The sequence below is a fragment of the Dermochelys coriacea genome, chromosome 3 (assembly GCF_009764565.3).
Source record: "Dermochelys coriacea isolate rDerCor1 chromosome 3, rDerCor1.pri.v4, whole genome shotgun sequence".
NCBI classification, from domain to species: domain Eukaryota; kingdom Metazoa; phylum Chordata; order Testudines; family Dermochelyidae; genus Dermochelys; species Dermochelys coriacea.
Genome location: NC_050070.1, coordinates 90915702 through 90939523, shown reverse-complemented (window position 1 = coordinate 90939523; position 23822 = coordinate 90915702). Strand labels below are relative to the sequence as shown.

Here is a 23822-nt window from a genome sequence, read left to right as displayed (position 1 = left end):
GCAATGCCATATTTATTTTCACAGTTGTGGTGATGCTGTAGTCACTGAATTTGCAGAATGGAGTTCTTCAGAAGTATCCCATAGTGCACTGCTGTATTACAGTGGACGGCTGTTCTGGATTAATGGCAACCAGTTCATTACGGTGCAAGAAGTCAATCAGAGTGTTAGCATCCCCTTTTCGCAACCAGCAGAGTTTGCAGCTTTTACACTTGCTCAGAGGTCACTTAAACCTCTGCCAGGTATTTGATTTTTTTGATCGACAGAACTTTAAAAATGTATCCACTCTCAGCTTGTAATTCTTGGTTATTAACATCTGAGTGGGAAAAGATGTGAATACAAATATTTTGTTAATACAATTATCAGAATAGAGATGGGTAACTTGTAACTATATAAACCAGTAAAAGCAGAACCAAATGATACTGATGTGGCTTAAACAAACAAAATCATTTTATTATTAATAATATACTAATGGAAGTTAATGGAACTTGTGCTCATAAATCATGTAGGCAGATTTGTAAATTCAACCCATTGTTCATAATTCTTATTTTTTTTCTCATTTTCTGGACCACAGGAAACTTTTCATTTCCACCCAAAGTGATTCCAGATTCAATTCTGGAGTCTTCCTTTAGGATTGAAGGGAATTCTTCACATTTTCACATCCTTTGGAAGGCTGCCACAACTGTGGAATGGGGCACTGTCTTCTACTGTGTGGAGTCCAAGGTTCTACAGACCAGGGTATTTATGAGATTCCTTCCCATTATCTGGAATAATTGCTCCTAGACACTGACAGTTTTAAAAATTAGACGTATAGTCTGTGTTCTTTTATGCCATATTGTGCCTTTATGTATTTCTTTTATAGATATATGGACAGATCTTTTAACTCTTCTGAAGTTTGCTTGAATGACTTTGATTTAACAAGCAATCAATGTCGACCATAATATGTCTTTGACCACCTGAATCATAGTTATAAACTTCATCTGCATTTGATTTTAGCACATTTGATAAACTATATTGTTACACTTGAATCAAAGGGGCAGATCCTCAGGTGGTGTAAATGGTCACAAGTCCATAAAAATCACTAGAGCTATGACAATTCAAAACAAATTTATTCTCATTTTGGTATGGGTTTTTTGGAAAATCAAAGTTAAAGATCAGGAATGTTTACAAAGTTTTTTTTCTGAGAGGAGAAAATATTTTGTGCTTATTTTAGTTTGTGGATAGTGAACGGTGCCTGCCTCCTTGGAATCTGACTGTAGCATCCTACAAAGTTGAAGGGCTGGAGCCCTATATGCAGTTTGATTTTACTGTGACTCCTTATACGTACTGGGGGGGGGGACCTACGACCTCCATATCCCTTCGAGCCCCTGAAGAAGGTACCGGACTTTCCATTTCATTCCTAATATTTAATGGGTGCAGTAAGGCCTACTTTATTTCAGGACGTTGGACCTTTCTTAAGAGGTGTTAAGCTGCTTCTAGGGTTGGCTCACTGTGAGTTGAGATGAATCACAGAGAATGCAGATACACATTCTTGAATGTCTTTGATAATCCACTGTTACATGTGCATGCATGCAGACATTTGAACAGACAATACATGGTGATATCCACTCCCCTGTTTGTGATTTTTAAGATCGATTAACTGAAATTTATTATGAAATGAGCAGTAAAATCTGCCATATAATACTTTAGACAGTTATTTGGGTTTTTAGAAATGGTACTTATTTTTTACTTCATAGGTGTCTTATTTTACTCAGGGCAGGTCAAAGATGAATCAGTTAAAGGGACATGACAATATAATTACTGTAGAATTAATGCATCTGAACAAAGCACAGGGAAAAACTGTTTGGTGCAATATGCCAATTTCACAGAGTTTGAAAGACTGTGGGCCAAATGCTCTGCTCTGTGTAAGTGACGTAAATAACGACAGCTCCACTGACATTAACTGAGTTCCATTGTATCGAGTACTGTCAATTGTGTGGGTTTTTGTTGATCAAGCTAAAATCAAATACACATGTGACAAGGAAAAACACATAGCCGTCACAATCATAGCTAGGAAGTTTTGGAAGTAGCTAGTGGAACTGTCTTACCATTAGAACACACACTCATGCCTTCACATACCTATTTATTTAATGAAATATTCACATTTTTACCTTAAAATCAAATTGTTTTTAAAGGACAATTTTAGGCTGAAGAATGAATTAATACAAGTCTGAATGTTTTTTTCCTCTATTTAGCAGCCTAAGTGCCATAAACTAACTGTAGAGCCCAGGCTCAGGGGTAAAAGCAGGGGTTATCAAACATATTTTAACACAAGTTCTCTGCTATGTTTGTGTGTATTTTTAATACAGTTCCTTCAGCCCCTGCAAATCCCAGAATATATGTGTCACATAATAGTACATATGGCGGCAAAGAGAGAGCCGTAGTGGAATTTAGGTGGAATAAACCTAGGAGAGAAAATGGAGCGTTAACAAAGTTCAGAATTTACTATCAAATAGTAAATCAAAGTGGCACCAATGAGACTTTTACAGAATGGACTATAAGCAACATTGCACCCTTTCTGATGTCCTTTTCGCTCAAGGATGTGCTTCCCAGGCTGACAGTGAGGTTTCAGGTATGGAAAATTAATAAGGTGATGATCTGGTTCTTTGGTGTTTTAACCATGACAAGATGGAGTGCTTTGTTGTGCCTGTCAGTGTGATATGGAGAGCAATAGTGCTTTTACCTCTCATAACTATTCCACAGGCGTGGTGTGGCCTAAAGGAAAATTTCCCATTTTCCCAAGCCCCTGGTAGCAGCAGTAGGTTAAGTACAGATCCTACTGAGTTGTAACTCTGAATCCTGGGCTGGCTGAGAGTCAAAGACCCAACAGAACTTAGTTCCACAGATCAAGGACAGCCCCACCACGGAAGAAATGTGAGGATTCAGGTGACGCCTGGTACCAGCTGGCCTCTGATGACTCATGTTTCAATCTAGCGTGGCATTGTGGTTTTCATTATGAGGTGAGAATGGAGGACCCCCCCCCCCATAATGCACAGAGCTGGTAATGCATTAAATTCAAAACACCAGGGGCCAGGTGAGCTATGCTGCATCCTAGTCCAAGAATGAAGCAGCTGGGCCTGCTGGAGAATTACAACATGAAGCAGCGGGAGAGAAATACTTCCTGACCGCTTCTCTGAAATGAGAAAAGCCTGTCTCCTTTACTTGGGGACCTAGAAGTGGTTGGTAGACACACAATGAACTATCATTGCCCAGACCACCTTTGGAAGCCCCCCTCCACTCAGGCCCTGATCCAGCAAAGCACTTAGACGCATGTTTAAATTTAAACATGTGAGCGGTCAGAGGAACTACTCACGTTCTTATCGTTAAGCACATGCTTAAGTACTTTCTGAACTGTGACCTTAGTGGACATTTCTCCTGAACATTTCTCCTGTTCCATTTATCTCCAGGTGCAAGCCTTCACATCGGCAGGTCCAGGACCGCTATCTAATATAGCAGAAGCTAACTCCTCAGGTATCAATATTCAGCTACCACCCCTTGCAATGCAAATGCTACTGCATGGTGGACTCAATAATACTGGTGTTTGGTAATGAGATATGGAGCCTTTTACTACTTGGATGACGGTTCAAATATAGCTCAGATTGGCAGTGGCCATGTATGATTTGTTCAAACAACCACAAATTTATATTCTGTGTATGAAGTGTGTTGAAACTAGTACAAATACTATGTTGAAACTAGTACAAATGTTACCTTGAATGGCACCTTTGTGTACTTGCAGCTCTCAGCTGTAAAAGCTCCTGTGTAGATATTGTTGTTCATTTAGGCCCAGGTCTCCTTCTGGTTGAAATTATGCAAGCAACAATTGTGTTAAACTCCAGAGTGGTTAGGACAGTTCTCACAGTTTCCCTGGGCACTGTGAATTGGGATAATTTTCTGAGAACTGTACTAGCTGAATCACATTCTAGGCTGTCTCCTGAAGTAGTCTAGGAAATTATTGTAGAACATGGTTCTTAGGGTGGGGGGATGGCCATGATGCGAAACTATGATAAAAATATGCTTTATCATGATGAATGAATGTTATTGTTTGAGAGTTTGGTATCAGTTGTTCTGTATCATTTTCCTCTCCAGAACTTTTTCCAGTTCCAGGTCTTATAACTATTTCTGCCAACAAAATGGTCTTTACTGACATAGACAGAAATCAGACCATCCAGAGTCTTTCAGCAAAAGGAGATATAAAGGGTGTCTGTTACACTGCTAATGATGAGACAATGTATTATAGCCAGGAAGATTCCCTTTTTCTTCTGAACATACAGAATAATTCCAGGCTTCAGGTATTCTATTGTGTATTTCCTTGTTTGAAAGGTGCATGTAAAATATGCATATTATTGCAGTTATTTTGGGACCAGCTATGTCATGAATTAGAGCCCAATTATAGTTTAAAAACTGAAAAGAAAAGCCTGACAAACAAATCACTTTTAATGGGGAAAACAGCATTAGAAACATGGCCCATTCTGCTTTAATTATTGCCAGCTTGTATGAGATGCTTAGTGTAAGTTGTAAATGACTGGGTTATTTGATTTCTAGTAATATGATAAAAATCCTCATCCAGTCTGGAAAAAATCCATTTTATCTGTATCTGTTAGAGCTGGTTGAAAAGTTTTATGTGGAAAGTTTTCCTATAGAAAATATGGATTTGTTGAAACGGAAACTTTTTGCTGGAAAATATCAAAGCTGATAAAAAAAATAATTTTCCAACAAGAGATGTCCTGATGAAAATTTTCATTTTGTGTCGACATTTTGAAATAAAACAAATTTTCATTTCAACATAAAATGGCATTTATTTTTTTATTTTATTTTATTTTTTGATTTAAGAAAACCAAAACAACATGTTATGTTGAAATGTTGATTTGAAATGACAATTTTTGCTTCTGTCAAAGAAGTCAAAATTTCTTATTTGATGATTTTTTGGTATTTTGACTTTTTGTTATGAAATGAAACAGAAACTAATTTCTAAATGTCTACATTTCCCGGGAGATTAAAAATTCTTCTTTCTGAATTGCTGTACTAACTGTTTTCTTATTTCCCTTAAGCTTTTCAAACATGGATTTCTCCGCAATGTCACAGCTCTTGCAATTGACTGGATTGCAAGACACCTCTTTGTTGCCTTGAAAACATCACAGAAAGGAACTCAAATATTTATTATGGATCTAGAACTCAAGGCAAAATCCCTTAAAACTTTGAACATACAGTCAAGTAACCAATACTTGACTATATCGTTTCTCTCAACATATCCTTTCTTAAGGTATGGTATGAAATGACTGATAACTTTTGTTTTTAATTTAATTGAAATACAGCAATTTAAGTAAATTAATAGGTTTTTAAAGCCAGAAGGGAACATTGTGATGATCTAGTGTGACCTCCTGCATAACACAGGCCATAGGAATTACTGGGTGAAACACTGTCTCCACAACTTCTGGCTGAGCTAAAGTATACCTTTTTAGCAAGACGTCCATTCTTGATTTAAAGACTTCAAGTGATGGCTATACTGACATGAAATCCATTTATAGTGAAACAAAATGGAAGTCGGTAGCTAATTAAAATTTTCTGCAATCTGCACATTGCAGTTCTAGTCATAGAGGACCTCTGTTTAAAGATGTTCTGTTTAAAAACCAAACAAAACAACCCCAAAACCAAATAGACAAAAACCAACAAAAAAACCTGACACCACTTTGAGGGAATTCCATTTACCCTACAATAACTTTAATGATTCTATGGCTGTATTAATTAATAAGACTGTATTTAAGGTAGGTTGCTTGGAGTAAGGTTTTCTATTGTAAATGACACATTTTGTTTGATAGTCGTCTGTACTGGATGGAAGACTTTGATTCAGGCTTCTGGATATTTTATTATGATATCGTGAATAATACCATGCACCACATTTTGGGACACACACCTTTACAACATCAGACAAGAAGAAGCTACTGCAGTTGCAATGTGACAGAAACAGACCTCGGAAGAGCAATGGCTATAGATATGTCTGACTCCAAGAAGTCCCAGATTTTCTTTATCAAAGGAAGGGATGAAATCTGGGCCTCAGATTTAGATGGATGCCACTGCTGGAGAGTTATCAACGTTCCTAGTCTTCAAGGTGAGATCGCTCTGACGCATTTTTTAATTCTCAGTCTGTTCCATACTGTTCTGTCAAAGAATTTATTTTTCAGCAAAAATAATGCAATACTCATCATGGATTTTCTCTACAACATTAACCACTTTGAAGTGAAGACAGAAAAAAGAAGTCTACGTCTGAATATTTAGTTATGCTTGCCATTGAAACAGAGCAGGGGAAGGAACAGTGTGGGATATTTTCAGGAATTATTGTTTCCCATTAAATCATCAGTCAGACACAGTGTTACATCAACTCCTGCTGCTTGTCAATGGACGCCACTATATCTACCACATTGTCACATCACATAGAGAGGGTTTAATATTGGAAATATCTATTTGTTGATAGGATTTGTGTGTCTTCTTCCCACAACCAAAAAGATATGCCAGAGGGTAATACAGGCCTCGGTATCTCCCTTCTCCCCATCAGGGGAATGGCTTGAATGTGGTGAAGGTGTTCCATGCACAAAACGTCTTATAGGATGACTCGGACCCTGATAACTCTACAATGGTAATCCAGGCTCTGTTTTCAGCCTGGTCCTATACATTGTAGCCAAAGAGACTTGGCTAAAACTGTCCTATTACAAAAGGATCTATGGGATGTGTAGTGTTCTTGCTGCACAGAGCGGGTGCTGGTTTTTAACATCTCATCTTGGAAGTGAGGGGTCATCTCCTCCTTAAGTGAAGGTTTCCATTCAAGGTGAATGATAAGCTACAATTTTGTGTTCTATAATTACTGGGGTTTATCATCATTGAATTACACTTCCTGTAATTAATCTTAACCGTAATAATTGGATAAGAAGAGAAGGCATCAGATCTACAGTTTGTTAAAGAGGGAAATGTTTCACCTTTATGAGACATGTCAGAAAATGTCAGAAGTCTTTTTTTTTAGGAGGAGCTTTCCAAAGACTCAGATGCGAGTTAAATGCTCAACTCATTTTGATGTTCAGTGGGACTGGGTATCTAACTGCACTTTTGCCTTTGAAAATCACTCCCTTAATTTTTATTCTGAAACTTAACTGTGTAATATTTTTCTACAGATATGACTATTGGTAGTTTGACTGTCGACAGACAGTTTATATACTGGAGTGTTGTAACAAAGGACTATACGACAATTTATCAAGGAAATAAAGAAAGCAAAACCCTCTTCTTTCAGGAAAGAGCACATAAACAGGTGCAAATCTTAGCCTACAGCACAGCCATTCAGCCCTACCCAGGTAGCAGGTTTTTAAAATTTTAACACGTCTTTTTAAAATCATTTTATTTGGATTGTAAATTATTCTAAAAGTGTTTATCTAAAATTTACCAGCTGACTGCAGATGCATTTCAGAGGAAAATGATTTAGATAGGGCAGTGCAATAGACTGTAATACAATGCCAATTTTAGGAGGTAGAATGAAAGCCAAGATCTGGCCGCATGTTGCATCGTGTTAGAGTGCATCATGATAATAGATTCTGCATACATTCCATGAGCATGGGATGTGAGTAGTGGACAATACCTCTTTAAAAGAATTTGGAACCTGAATGTCATACGAAAAGAGGTGATTTACAGTGGAATCACAGGAAACTGGTAAGTGTGGGATCCTGAAAACAGTATGATGACACAAACTAGAATTGTGAGAGTTAATTTGCGAGCATGAACATTGCTAGTGAGCAGAGGGATGAAAAAAGTTAGTGTGAGAAAACATCACTGCAAATGAAAATTAGATTTTGCACTGCAGCTCTTCTGCTATGACAGGCAAATTCAGTCTAATCTAGCTATAGTGCACTCGTCACCATAGTAACTAAGGGCCAGTTGTTCAAAGGTATTTAGGTTTCTGTTGGAATTATTATTTATGCATGGTATTGCCATGACACTAATTTAACCATAAATTCTTTTATTAAATCCAAAGGCTACAATTGCTCTAAACAAGCCTAAAAAGCTAAATAATAAGCAATTTACTGTATCCAAGCAGTAACAAAACATTTATAAGCATTTGATCAAGATACTTACAAAAGGGCTGACCCAGGGTGCTTAGACCCATGTTGGCTAGCTCCTGCTTGGTCAGGCAGGTGTTAGCAATGAACCCTTGAAAGGGTTTACTTTTTTTATACCCTTTAACAAACAAGTGAAGTTATTACCAGTTATTGGACCTTAGCTAAGGCCAGATGAAGGAGTTTCTTATATAGCCAATTATTTACTGCACCTGGTACCCAGTTAATTGTGTTTTATTTCTATTACTGTAGCTCAAACCTTACATAAGATAACACAGGTATTCTGAAGGCTCTCTACAACTTCAACACAACAATTTTTCTTTCTCAGAATCATATTCTCTTTGGTCAAATGCTTTGGTCCTGTTGCTCATGCTAATATCCCAACTCAATTTAATACTATAATTCACCCAAATCTAATGTGGGCCTATATTCCTAGAGTGCCTGAGGATGCACCTAAATACCTTTAGAAACCTGTCCTTGAGTAACTTACAAGAAAATAAACAAATCCTTCACTTTGAAAAAAATTACTTTTACTGGCTGCAAAAAATGAACCCAAACTATTAAATTCAGGCTTTTTTTCTTTATCTGTTTATGAAACCAGTGAAAAGATAGTATTTTTTTAGTTATACTTTCTGTTGCTAAAGGCAGTAGGATCACATCTAAAATCTGGAGTGTCCCTACAGCTGTTATACTTCAGAATGTTTTCCCTCCCATCCCTTCTAGATAAAGGATGCCTGACTCTAGCTTCAAATGCTGAGAAACCTACTATCCTTAATATTACAAACACCAGTTTTACAGTAAGCTTACCACCTGTCAAAACACAACTTCTGTGCACTGGCATAACCTTCCCTACTTCAACATACCTGGTGTATTATGGAAAAGTTACTAATGATGGCAGGAGCTCAGCCCGCTGTTTGTCTGACCTACATTGTACAGTAATGGTAAGACTATTTTGGAGCAAAAACTTGCATGGCATCGTTTATGAAAAGGTGATTCCATGACACTTCTAAGTATTTGATATTCCATGATGAAACCTTGTTTCCACAGACAGACACTACTATGTATTAATTTCCCACTCCATAAAACCATGCTACCCTTTCTGTATGACTCTTCTTGCCATAAATGGTAGCTTCCCTGGCTTTCTGTAGCATACTTTGCATACAAGATGATTCTCTGACATTCTACTTTCTTAACATTTCCTTGCTAAAGCTCCTTTGAAGGGACCCTTCAGTTTCTACTGCTCAAAAGTAGGTTGTGGCTCTTATTAATCTATTTAAATAACCATTGAGACCAGTTTGATTTCCTATCTTTGTGTGCTTCCCATAGGAAATGAGTGTCCTTTTGCGCTTACTTTTTTTTTTGCAGTTGCTATTTCTAATCTCTCTGACAGTGGCTGAACAATATGGTTTTGTAACTGTAATTACTGCACCTAGCTCTTGGGCCAGTGACTGCTGAAATCAGTGAAAAAATTTCCACTTACTTTAGTGGAGGCTGGATTAGATCCCTAGCTCACATCTTTATAATACCATGAAAATGACAAAACATTTTCTGGGATGGAAGAAGTTCATTATCTGTGCATAAAACGATACAGTTTGATGATTCCATGGTACTTTACGTGAAATGAGTTGAAGGTTTCAGTTACAAAAATATCGTTACGCTTGGCACTAATTAACGGAAATCCTTGTTGGCAATCTCGGTAGAGAAGCCAAGGATTAAAATGGCACAAAAACAGACATACCCTAGTTCATTCCTAGAAGTGACCCACCAAAATCGGGATTAAAGTATATTGGTCAGTTGCAGGACCATGACCTGTGTGGTACCTGATCTGTTAGAGATGTGAACATTCTAATGTGGTCAATCTGGCATCTTTCATGATCATTACATTTACTTTTAGGAAAAAGTACTGTGATATTTTGATTTTTTCCTATGTAATTAAATCATATGTTCCCATTTCATTGTCAGATGCCTGTTTGGACATGCAGTGCTTTATTTTCTAAAAGTATTTATTGTTTGTGATTCTGCCTCTTAATTACAGGAACTTCAGGAAAATACAGCACTTATTGAAGGCCTACAGCCATTTTCAAGTTATGTGATACAAGCTGCTGTGAAAAACTATTATTCAGATTCTTCTGAGCAGCCACCTTTGGGAAAAGAGATCATTTGCACAACTCTTTATGGAGGTGAGTTTTAGGCTCTACTCTGACTTTTGGGCCTAAATCTAATCTCACTTAGGCAAATGTAACTCTATTGACTTCAGTTAGAGTTATTTCTGAATTACACCAATGTAAGCGAGAGCAGAATCAGGCCTTTCATCTTTAATTATGTATCATCTGTTAGAGAGTTTGGAACTGTCTGTCGAAGTTTAATCTACTCAGACCTGCACAAAAGCCTGGAGGCCTAACAGTATAAATAGGGTTTCTGATTTTCAGTTTTAACCAATAAACAGCAATAAAACACACTGCTATAACAGTAGAAAACCAAAATCGGTGTTTATCCAATAGACACCAGAAAAACACCGGAAATGGTTACTTGGATCTAAGGGCTTGTCTACGTAAAGGAGTACTGTGAGCTAAGGGGGTGTAATTTCCAAAGTGCATGAACATGTTGCACATTAATTGGTCTGTGTAGACTCTGCTGGTAAGCACTAAAGATTCTTTTGAGTGCTTTAATGTAGTACTGTTTTAAACAGTATTCTATGTGAAAACACACTATGGAACATTACAAATGGATTACTTATTTTGGTATATACTACTGTAATGAATAATATATATAATTACTCATTGTGGTATATACAAGAGAAAGTCCTCAAAACCCTGATTTGTGGACATCTACATAAAACTAAAAAATTGCTAAAACAAAAAACCCTTGAAAAATGAAATTAATAAACCCTGAAAAACTGAAGCCCTAAATATAAATTTGTGAAAGATCTGAGTCCATAGGGAGTGGTCCACTAACGCTCTGGCTTGTTGACTTCCTGAGAAAGCATAAAGCAATAGCTAAGCAACTGCAGTGATTCTTTTTGATTGAGGCAGCATTTCAAAATAATTTTATGTGTGTGCAATATGAAGTCTTTCCCCCCTCCCCCCCGCAAGGAATCTAACTTCAACACTGCTGTTGGAATGTGTGTTTCCTGACTTTTGTTCTCTTAGTTTTCTGCATGTGATTAACAGTTTTATTAAAGCTTGGAATTCAATCAGCTGCTGTCAAAGCTTCTTCGTATTCGTAGCTTATTTAACAACGCATCAGAACTTTTGTGGATCCTCTCTGTCTTCCCATTGTTTTACATCAAAATGAGCGAAGCTTGAATCAACCTTTACATCCCTGCATATATAGAAGAGCTGGGAGAATCAAAGGAAATAGAGCTAAGAAAAATAAATACTTTGGTCTTGCCACTGAGTGTCACTCTTACTCCACATATTGCTTAGCAGGAAATCTGTTTTCCTTATCAACACAACTCACGCAAATTTCACTTGAATAATCTATGATCTTGCAGCCAAAACATTAGTGTACTTTAGGGAAAAATACATATTAAAAATTAAGTAAACCATAGAAGTAAATGATGATGATTTACAAGGCACATCCTCCTCATTCTGATGTGTTTGGGACTCTACCTTGTTATAAACCTAATACAAACATTTACCTGTCTAGTTCTCCGTTTTATAAAATTATTATCCTGCTGAATCAGTATGGACATGCCATATATCAGTTCAAAGCTTATCTGTAAATGTCAAAAGAGGATTTAGTTTTTCAAAATGGTCATCAAGTAACCAACTGACATGGATAGGAAAGGAAGTGGAGGAGAAATCTATGAGCTTGGCTGTAATAAACTTATTTAAAGATGTTATTGAATATTCACAGAAAAATACATACAACAACCACACAGCTCTAGTTACAATTCTGTGTGCATCCGTATTAATATTAAAATGCCCCTATTCTATTATTTTAAATGGCTTGGAATGGATTCCATAGTGTGAAGGTGTAGCTGGGAGAAATGGAATGAAATCAAAATAAGCAATATAGAAAACACAGTATGGAAAACTTCCTAACAGTTTGATCTATTGGATTAAGAAATCATTTCTCAAGAGAAATGGTGAAAGCCTCATTGTTTGATAAACTTAAAACTGGGCAGAACAAAACACTGAAAAATATATTGTAGGAAACAATACTTGGACAGGAACTTGGTTAGTCTAACAATCCTTTCCATTTCTAAGCGTTATGATTCCATGACTTATGAGCTGATATTTTATTTATGTTTCTTTTACAAATTAGCTAATAGCTCATTTGAATGAGATGCAAGAATATGATGGTTTTCACTAAAGAAAATATCAGTGCAGCACATCTGCTCGGTTTAAAATCTCATTGTATATAAACCTGCGAAAGATCTGAGTCCATAGGGAGTGATCCCTATGTGTGTGCAATATGAAGTCTTTTTTTCCCCCAAGAATCTAACTTCTACACTGCTGTTGGAATGTGTATGTTTCCTGACTTTTGTTCTCTTAGTTTTCTGCATGTGATTAACAGTTTTATTAAAGCTTGGAATTCAATCAGCTGCTATCAAAGCTTCTTCGTGTTCCTAGCTTATTTAACAACGCATCAGAACTTTTGTGGATCCTCTCTGTCTTCCCATTGTTTCTACGTCAAAATGAGTGAATGAGTAGGATGACTTATACATTATTAAATATTTCTCCTTATATATGGATGGCTGTGCTTCTCTTGGCAGATCATGAACAGAGTATCATTTTGTATGTTCTTAGGATATGTGCCAAAGGCCAACTCAAGATCACAAGAAGCAACACTCTTGTACTGTTAAGAAAAATCTATAGTGCTTCAAAGCATCTGACATTTTGTTTTGTTTTTTAAAAGAGAGAGAGAGAGAGAGAGATTAACAAAACAAGAGATGTACAGCAACTGTATCTTCTTTAATGTGGAACCTCTCAAACACAGACATCCCTAAAACCAGGCTTTCTAGATCTTGCTATCCTTGCATGAAGCCTCATTCTAACTTTCTAGCTTTTAGATCAAGCAAAGCAAAATTAAAACAGCATTTGACTCCCGGGGTAAATATGCACACTTTATAAAATTTAAGCTATTGAACTTTCTTTCTTCAAACTTGACTTACTCCTTATATTTCAAGAAGATCAACTTAACAAGCCTAACTTTCACATTTCTACCTTCAGACATTGTTGAATTATCAGTGTGCAAAATTTCTGATTTCAGTATATGGAAATTTTTTTTCTAATGTATACCTTGAGTAAATTGCATATCTGAGGTCCCAGGTAGGAGTCTAGCAAAGCGTGAATTCTACAGCACCACTGCCAGGCTGGCAAAGAAGAACAGTTGTAAGTGTACCTGCTGGGACTGTGGCATAGCCAAAGACATATTAAGCACCTCAAAATATTTTTGAGTCAGTGCACAGTTTTTGATCTACAAGAATGTAGATTTTATTTTTATGGTTTGTAGGGATAGAGTGTAATATTAAAAATGGATCACACGTCACATGTTTTTGTATATATTTAAAGCCCTTTATACTGATACTTTCTTCTTGATTTCTCTGAAAATAATCCTTGCCCCCCAAATCTACAAGATTTTTGTTTTTCCCTTTGTTTCAGTACCAGAGGCAGTTAAGCTCATTGAGATACAGGTTCTGTCTGATAACACCATCAATATATCTTGGAGTGAGCCTTCACAGCCAAATGGACCCATAGACTCTGTCCGCTATCAAATTACTGTCAACTTTTTACCTCTAATTCCTGCAGCTCCTTTGAGAAAAAATGAATTTCCAAATGGATCACTTGCCTGGTCTATTAACGGCCTCAATGGTGGAACAAATAACGTATTCAAGGTATAGTTATAAGTGACTTTGTCTACTCAAGAAGCCTGAAAATATGATATACTTTTACCCAACAAGTGACCAAGCCACTGTTTTGTAAAGTAAAAGCATACTTACACTTTGTAAACATGGGTTCAGACCCTTGGCAGAGTTGTCTCAGTCCTTCAGCTTTCTGAGGAAGATAAATCAAACTTCATCCATTTCTCCTTGTGTGGGTCTTTCAGATGAGATCTTAAAAACTGAGCTCTGGGGCCTTTCTGTGTTGTGCGGACACTTAAGACCCCATGCATATGTGTAATACTCGGATGTGATATCTTTAGCCAATACAGTCCTCTTGGCACTGTCATGCAGCATGCTGTGAGTTGATCAGATGGCTGCCAACCTTCCCCCTTTCAGTCCTATTGTATATGTAGCAGTTTGAGTTCAAATATGATAAACGGAGCTATATAAATGTAAAATGTTATTGGGTCAAATCGTGAAGTCCCACTGCAAAACTTCTATCCTGATCCATTGAGGTCAATGGGAGACTTTCCATTAACTCCATTGGCAGTAGGATCAGGTCTTTGGCCTATTATTAGTATTATTGTTATTATTATTAAAATATTTTTTATTCAATAAAAAATGGAAAATTCCTAGTTCTTCCAAAAAGCTGTTTGATCCAGATCTACCAAGGTTCTTACCAAGAACTCCAGGCTTAAGTGCCTATGTCTGGCATTTAGGCTCTACTGAGATCCAGAAAACTTCTGCCTAATGCTGTAGGTGCTAAACTCACTTGATGCCTAAATTGTCAGAGTAAAAGTTCCCTTGGTGCCTGAGTTCCTCCCCACCATGCACTCTGCTGCCTCACTCTAGGCATTTGGAAGCCTGTTTCCCGCCTAAGCCCCAGGACGATCCATGACTGGGAGGGAGATAAGTGAAGGATAAGTGTGCGGTGCCTGATTTGAAAGGCATGCTCAGAGGCTGCGTGCAGGGTTGGGACCCTTTCAAAATCTGGTCGGTGGTGGTACTCACCTTGCAGCTTTTAGCTCCCTGGCCAAAGCACTCACCTGGGAGATGGGAGACCTGAGACCTCTGCCTTTGGGGGGGAAAAGGATTTGAACAGGGGTCTTCCACACATCTCAGGTGAGTGCTCTAACAGTTGAGCTACGGGATATCCTGATATAGCACTCCCTCAGTCTCTCCTGTTGATGCTCTTCCACTGTGTGTAAGTAATGTCATTGGAGCAGTGGGATTGGATCCTAGGTTTCCCATATGCATGCCCTAACCACCAGGCTAAAGAATCATTCTCTCGCGCTCTCTCTCTGGCCCAGTATTTCTTTCATGATTTAATCCACTGTGATACAGCTTCAACAAAGAGACTGAGAGAGCCCCACATCAGAATATCCTATAGCTCAATGGTTAGTGCACTGTCCTGAACGGTGTGGGAGGCTCCTTTTTCCCTATCAGACAAAAGAATGAATTAAACCTGGGTCTCCCCACCCCACGTGAGTGCTCCAATGACTGGGGTAAAAGGTATAAGGTGTCACCAGACCTCCCCATGCATTTTGTGTGGAGTGAAGCAGGTGTCTAACTCACTCTCACAAAAAATGACCTAGGTGGCTACCGTCTGACTCTAGGAAAGGGTTCTTGGCTGTGGGTCACCAAGCAGAAAGCTTATGCTCAAATAAATTTGTTAGTCTCTAAGGTGCCACAAAAGTACTCCTTTTCTTTAAGCAGAGAGGGGTGCCTCCCTGCAGCATGAATTCAGGAGACTATCTCGGAGAGAAGGGCAGGGGTTTAGGACATACCCCTCTCCACAGCATCTCCTACAGGCTTGCTAAGGCAGCTCCCCACTTAGCATGCTGGCTTTTGAGGCTCTCATTGTAAGGTGCTTGTCTCTTCACACATATTAGCCTATGCACCTAATTCAGGCTTTGTGCATCATGGTGGTGTTGCTGTGATTTTTTAGTCACCTAAACGTTAAGAATTGGGAAGCTGAGCATCACAATGCCTCGGTCCCTTTGTGGCATTCAGGTTTTTCCTGTTTTTTCCATAGAACTATACTTGATTATTTCACTGAAAGTTGACAGACTCATAAAAGTGGATTCTACTTTTCAGCAGTTTATAAAATTTAAAAAAAGCATACCGCAAATAAATAGCTGGAGGAACAATACACAAATTCTGGTATTTCTTTAATATTAGCAAGGACAGGTTAACAAGGGTCTAAAAATGCATGCAGCGCATTGGCTGTTTGGTGGACTTTAGGAGAAAAATGTCTCTCAAATTAGGATGTGCCTCAGAGAGAGGAGTGCAGGGAATGGTTCTTAACATCTAGTTGGTAAAAATGCCGTAATTCCTTGTGGCTCATTGAGTTCCACTGAAGTGTGGTGCTATTCATGACACTATCCAGGCAGGCTGCAGACAAAGGAAGGAGACCTATATGGATAGAATAGGTGATATTTTAATTGGTGATTTTAAACCTAGGGAGAAGGACTCGGTGGGTGTCAAAACACCATCCAAAGGTTTGTGTGAATGCTTGTGTCATACAAGGAAAGAATATGAGGGGAGCAGTTCTGTGGGAAAGATGAACTGGGGAGCTAAGAAGAGTCTGTTGGATGGGGCTCGTGGCCAAGAGGAGTTCTGTCTCAGGGTCCCCAGAGCATTAGTGGGAAGGCCCAGAATGTTTGGATTCAGGCCAGAAATAGGCTTAATCTTCCCCTGAGTATCAATGTTGTTAAAGCAGTTAAGTAATGTTCCAAGGTACTTGAATGATGGAGGGGAGCATTCACATTGCCATAACAACAACCACCAAAACCAAATCAAATGCAGTTTTCAGAGTGGCTTGAGACTGTATGTTTCATTGTTTCTCCTGTTAGGTTCTTGCTTTTCATCCAGAGAAGAACTGGTTTTCTGAGAGTGCCCCTGTGTTTGCAGCAACGTTTGAGACTCCACCTGTCCCAGTGAATATAATTGCCAGAAACACCAGTTGTCAGTTAGAATGGAGGGCTCCTTTGCATGGCAACATAACCAAATTCTGGTTTGAATTGCAGAAGGTAAAAAATACCCTTTTCTTTTCAGATTAAAGGCCAGATTCTGACCAGCCTTGTAGAGGGTGGAGAACTAGGGAAGGCTGCAGGGAGTCCCACTGCGTAATTCAGGCACTATAATGTCACTGCCAGTAGCAGTACTCCAACAAGGGGCAAGGAGAAGGCAGCACTGGCCAGTAACAAGGGAGAACTGCCACTGCAGCAGGCATTCTCCAGGAGATCCAAAAGATTTTTGGCTGAGTCATCCAGAACCTCTTGGGGAAGGAATAGCCCCCTTATGCACTCTCCAGTGTATGCCATGGTTAGAAAGAAATAGGTGGGCTTCAAAATTTTTAAATGTTGAAATAATTTTTTAAAAACAGTCTATGAATTTTATTTTCATCTCCTACCTGGGGCAGGCCTAGAAAGAAACTGCTGGGGAAACAAATCAGTTCTGCAGCATGCACTGTGAAGTAAATGCTACAATGATAGCAATATACATGGCAACTTCAGGTTTAAAGTCTAAACCACGATAGTCAGAAAATACCATAGGCGCTACTAAACTGAATGAATATCTTAACAGAGCTGATCATAATCACGATGGCTTCACTTAGGATCAGCCTGGAAAGCAAAGCTCACAGCAAGCCAAAGGTACAGGCCAAACACAGGTGTGGAAGGGGCAGGCTGCTTATGGTCTCTCCTGCATTGGCACAGCTATGCAGGTGCCACCCACTCTGTTGTCCCATGTGATTTCTAGGCCTTGTAGATCTCAGAAGAATAACATCAAATTTCTGGGTGGCCTTGGTATGTTGGAAGAGGGTTTGTAGTTCATGCTCTCCAGCCTCAAGAGCCTCTCAATACTTATGTTTGAATACACACTTCTTTAAGGGCCCCATGCCAAGGCCACTAAAGTCAATAGAAAGACTCTGTTGATTGCAATGGACTTTGGATCAGGCCCTCATAGAGTGAGACTATTGACTCAGAGGATATTTTATTTTTCTAGTGGCAAACAAAAACCGGCTGGTTTTGTCCTGCAAACATCACCTGTACGGCAGGTCCCGTGTATAAATGTCATCTCACGGGAGTTCGTCCTGACACCAACTACTTTGTGCGAGCAGCAGTCATTTACATAACTGGAGCAAAAAGCACCTCACCTCAAGGAAGCTTTAAAACTAGGGGTAAGCCCTTAAAATCATCTGATCCTAGATTAACACTATTCTGAGGGTGAAAGTAAACATTTTCAGGGTGCTTTGCCACATAATAATCATCTTATAAGAATCACTGATTTCTCTCTGTGCGAACTCCCCCCCAAAAAAAGGCACAAAATAAATATCTGCCAAAAATAAAATTGGAGGACTTTTTCAAAGGTGGGAGACGGGGCAGGAGAGAGTGGAATATAAACGAAATACTTTAATTGTATAAGAACTCATGAATCCAAGCAGAAGTCTGAATGTGTGTGAATGAACCTTATGAAGTTTTCCATCACGAATAAAAGTCCAAAGTCCATGAGTAGCCTTTTAGACCAGAGTCTGCAAGTCTTCAGTTCCTTCCTATGTCTCAACACTCAGGTGCATGTTTAAGTTTTGCTCTAGCCCTTGCTCTTGTCACTTTTTTCTCAAAATATGAAATGTGTGTAGTAAAATACTGTGTTTTCAGAATTCTACATTTTCTCACTTTGCACAATAGCTGGAGTTCCAAGTAAACCAGGAATCCCCAAAATAGCAGAGGAGAATAAAAATTTTGTACAGTGGGAAAAAGCTGAAGACAATGGAAGCAATCTTACCTACCACATTTTAGAAAGCAGGTAAGTGAATTGCAGAGCATGCTCCTGCTAGCAAATGATTGATGGTACATTTGTATATGGGTATCCAGCAGAATGTTTTACAATAACAAAGTAGAAAATAGGTTCAGATTAAATACTAATGAACCTACATTTTGGCCCAAATCCCAAATTGAACTCAAGCCATTTCAGAAATTTCTAAATGTTTAATATCCTTGGTTTTGAAATTGTATTTGTATGCCCCTGCACATGTTTTCAGGCAAGTGATGCCCCTGCACATGTTTTCAGGAAGAAGTGAGCTGTAGCTCACGAAAGCTTATGCTCAAATAAATTTGTTAGTCTCTAAGATGCCACAAGTACTCCTTTTCTTTTTGTGAATACAGACTAACACGGCTGCTACTCTGATTCCTGACAGGTGTTTGTCTAACCTGCTCTTAAAAACCTCCAATGACAGAGATTCCCTAGGTAATTTGTTTCAGTGCTTAAATACCCTGATATACAGGAAGTATTTACTAATGTCCAACCTAAACCTCCCTTGCTGCAATTTAAGCCCATTGCTTTTTGTCCTGTCTTCAGAGATTAATGAGAATAATTTTTTCACCCTCCTCCTTGTAACACCTTTTATGTACTTGAAAACTGTTATCATGTCCCCTCTCAGTTTTCTTTTCTTCAGACAAAACAAATCCAGTTTTTTTCAGTCTTCCCTCACAGGTCATGTTTTCTAGACCTTTAATAATTTTTGGTGCTCTCCTCAGAACTTTCTCCAGTTTGTCCACATCTTTCCTGAAATGTGGCACCTAGAACTGTACACAATACTCCAGCTGAGGTTTTATTAGCGCAGGTTGGAAGGATTACTTCTCATGTCTTTCTTGCAACACTTCTGCTAATATCCCAGAATGTTGTTCGCTTTTTTTGCAACAGTCTTACACTGTTAACTTATATTTAGCTTATGATCCACTGTGCCCCACATCCCTTTCCACAGTCCTCCTTCCTAGGCATCCCTTTCCACAGTCCTCCTTCCATTTTGTATGTGTGCAATTGATTTTTCCTTCCTAAGTGGAGTACTTTGCATTTGTCTTTATTAAATTTCACCCTGTTTACTTCAGACAGTTTCTTCAGTTTGTCCAGATCATTTTGAATTTTAATCCTATCCTCCAAGGCACTTGCAACTCCTCCCAGCTTAATATCAACTGCAAACTTTATAAGTGTATTCTGTATGCCATAATCTAAATCATTGATGAAGATATTGAACAGAACCAGACCCAGGACTAATCCCTGTGAGACCCACTTGATATGCCCTTCCAGTTTGACTGTGAACCACTAACTACTCCTCTCTGGGAATGGTTTTATTTCTGTAGTTTATGAGAAGGTCATGTAAGACAGCGTCAAAAGCCTTACTAAAGTCAAGATATACCTCATCTAATGCTTCATCCCTATCCACAAGGTTTGTTACCCTGTCAAAGAAGGCTATTAGTTTGCTTTGACATGATTTGCTCTTGAAAAATCCATGTTGACTGTTACTTATTACTTTGGTGTTTGCAAATTGATTGCTTGATTATTTGCTCCATTATATTTCCAGGTAATGAAGTTAAGCTGACTGGTCTGTAATTCCCCAGGTTGTCCTTATTCCCCTTTTTATAGATGGGCACTAAATTTGTCCTTTTCCAGTCCTCTGGAATCTGTCCCATATTCTATTAGTTTTTGAAGATAATCGCTAATGGCTCAAATATCTCCTCAGTCAGCTCCTTGAGGCTTAAGAAATGTCTTAGGAAAGGCTGTCCTCTCAGTATTTCTGACTCTGATAAACTCAGATAAAACCGGAAAGCTCTAGAAATCTCATAAGAAAACTAGTTCTAATAAGATTTTCAGGCCATTTCCCAGATACATAGATCTGTTTGGATAAACTGGTTAATCAGATGAAGTTTTGGACGCTTTTCCAAATCAAACCTCTGAATCAATTAATGCACATTCATCACTAATTGAAGTATAGATATCTCATTATCCAGAGGAATCTGGGGGGGGGGGGAAATGTTAATTAGTTGTCAGACAAGGGCATTAAATGTTCCAGGTTACTGGGAACTCCTTGAATTAATCCTCTTGCAAATGGTTAGCTTTAGTGAACACATCTATCTATACTCATAGGCATCTACACAGCAGTAGCTAAAACTTTAAAAAGTCCTGTTCTGAGATCAGATGGGCTAACTGTATAGTCTAGGATATTTTTTGTAGGAAGAGTTGTCTTTGGTTCGTCCAGTTCCTGATAAGGAATCTGGACGGGAATCTTGTCAGGGCATTCCAGAGCCAATGTAAGTGTTAAATCTCCCAAAGATTAATACATTGCATAATATCAAAGGGGTTTCTTCTGCTGGAATATTTCTATGACATTTTGGAGATTAGGGGTTAGGGAAAGAACCAAAAAATAAAACTCAGTGCATTGTTTTTCCTAAGTTAATTTTGTGCTCATGATAGCAAAAGACTGACAGCACTGCCAGAGGCTGGCATACTTCAGCAGCATAAGCTTTCACCCAGGCATATTTTCCTGGTGTTGTAAGCTTCTACCACAGTTCTGTGAGTACACGGCAGGACTGAACTGCATACGATAACTGAGATACGATGAGACCTAATGATTTTGATCTGATAAAGGCCAGATTGCACCTGACCCATGTGTGGGAGTCCAAGGTGAGGAAAGGCATGATGAGGAGCCTTATCTCATGTAAGGGTTATGCACAGTCACAAGCTTTGTATTCTCCTGGCTCCAAAGCAGCCCATAATCAATCCACTGTTCATCTTTGATTTTTCATCAGTTTTGTCAAATTTACATTTCTCATGTGGTTTTGATGTAAAACCAGGAGAAAGTCAATGGTTTCAACTGAGTTTTGCAATGTGTCCAAGGTTCATTTGAACCCAGTTAGGTAAGTGTGAACCCAGCTAATCAATACCAAAGAAACTATTTGCATAATCTCCTTGAGGATACCCATTGATTTTCACAGAGCTCTGTCAGTAACATGAATAACCCAACAACATATACATTTAGCTTCCACGTGGCTTTCTGGGCTAGAAGTTTTTGTTTTGTTGTTCTGCTTTAGAGTGAGTTGTGGGGTTTGTTGGCATAAAGTACAAGGCCATTTCACATGAAGTATACCTGTATCATATAACATGAAGTGACGATTCAGACATACCCTACAAATGTAATGTATGCTCCTTCTTCAGATGGTGTATAATCTGCTCTGAATTTGTGTTAAGCGATCCAATCAAAGCCAACTTAAAAAGGAAGCAATATGCCTGGCAGCCAGCAGATACTGTGGGAAACTGGCTAGCTAAAGGATTGTGTCTTCCCTGCCAATGACATGCTTTCTTTATTAGCTTGTGAAACCTGATACACAAGGGATACTGAACTGCTCTAGGCCCGAGAGAATTAAAACCTCTAATAATACGAAGAATAAATGAAGAGTTTTGCCTAAAATGAAATAACAATGTTTTGAGATCCTGGTTATGACCTGCATATTAAAACAGCAGAAAGGATGCCCTCGCCGTGTATGTCCAAAACATGCTGGCATTTCATTTTCTATGCCAGGCTAAAGAGGTGTCATCTCCTGCGTTACTGGAACGGCATGTTAATATCACTGTGTTTCTGTAGCCAAACCCACATGAATGGAATGGTACTGAGTGTAGAGCATGTGCACGAAGAGAGTCTTCACGTAGGCCATGCTGTTGATATGATGTATGGCAGAAGCTGTAAATAACACAAACTAGCTAATATATCTCTGTTGTTTTGCAGGAAGGGGTCCCGGAACACAAGCGAAATGAAGCCTTCTTGGGAGGTCGTTTACAATGGCTCTTGCAGCAATATATGCACATGGAAGGCCAAGAACCTAGTAGGGACTTACCAGTTTCGAGCAGCAGCTGCAAATGTGCTGGGACTGGGTGAATACAGTGGCATCAGTGACGAGATAGTGTTGGTTAAAGGTATGTGCTGTACTTTTTATTCGGTTAATAAGCTAACATTGAAATGGTCGATCACCAACACAAATCATTTTTAGTCAGGGAAATCCCATTGATTTATGAACAGAGACAGCTATTTGTATGAAGATGTTGTCGCATCTATAGTGTGAAATGTGTAAGTGGCAATTAGTAGCAGTGTTTCTGTGAAGATTCCCAGTTGGTAGTGCTAGGGCTAACTTTCTTTTCAAAGACACACTGGGACCGAACTCTATCTGCACTTCATGTCACTGGATATGTTTCTCTACACTGTCTGGAGATGCCATGGGATATGGAATGAAGTAAGGGTAGGATTCAGAGGAGCTCAGCGTTTGCTCAATTCTGCTCCCATTGACATCAATGAGAGTTTTACCCTTGATTTCAGTGGGAGCAGACATAGGCATGCACTGAGGCTTTTGAAAATCCCATCCCAACTGTTTAACAGTTCAACGGCTCTGCACTCTTCTTTTATTTACAACAGTCAGAGGTTAGAGGAATGGCACAGAGCGGGAGTTCTAACAGGCTCTGTCTACACTGCACACCTTACAATGGCATGTCTGTGCCACTGCAGCTGCACCGTTGTAAGGTGCGCAGTGTAGCCATTCTTTGTCGCCAGGAGAGAGCTCTTCCGGCAACAAAATAAAATGACCCTGAACAAGGGGCAGTAGCTTCATCTATAGGGAGGGTGGCTCCCGCTGACAAAGCACTGTCTAAACAAGCGCTTTTTGTCATTAAAACTTTTGTCATTTTTATGAAAGTGCAGTGTAGAAAAATCCACAGTTTTTTGCTTAGCTCAGTAGTGCTCACCCACATTGCATTGTCAGTGAACGACTCGTTTCTTCCTTAACAGATGCTATGCAACACCCAGAGGCAACCATTACCACAGCTGTTGTGACTGGAGTGATTGCGTTCATCTTAATTGTGATTGCACTGTTTGCTTTTGGTACGTGATTACGAAGTTTAATACATCTTGTGGGTCTGCCAGACCACAACAAAATGAAACAAATCAGAAATGTAAGAGAAGGACCGGCTGGTATTTTAGAGCTAGATCTTGTGAGGTGCCAAGCAATCACCGGAGCACGTTTCATGGCCTTAGCCCC

At 38.9% G+C, this 23822-nt stretch overlaps 1 protein-coding gene across 1 annotated transcript in view; it reads left to right on the top strand.

Moving 5' to 3' along the window:
• Positions 1–23822, top strand: part of ROS1 (ROS proto-oncogene 1, receptor tyrosine kinase) — a 94842-nt gene that overhangs the window by 39678 nt on the left and 31342 nt on the right. The window contains 17 exon segments of the mRNA XM_038395198.2: positions 25–239; positions 572–735; positions 1211–1373; positions 2346–2608; positions 3444–3507; positions 4123–4325; positions 5085–5296; positions 5853–6142; positions 7197–7373; positions 8853–9070; positions 10165–10309; positions 13739–13971; positions 16815–16991; positions 17968–18142; positions 18651–18768; positions 22523–22710; positions 23573–23665. Coding sequence (XP_038251126.1) covers positions 25–239; positions 572–735; positions 1211–1373; positions 2346–2608; positions 3444–3507; positions 4123–4325; positions 5085–5296; positions 5853–6142; positions 7197–7373; positions 8853–9070; positions 10165–10309; positions 13739–13971; positions 16815–16991; positions 17968–18142; positions 18651–18768; positions 22523–22710; positions 23573–23665 — 3098 coding nt within the window.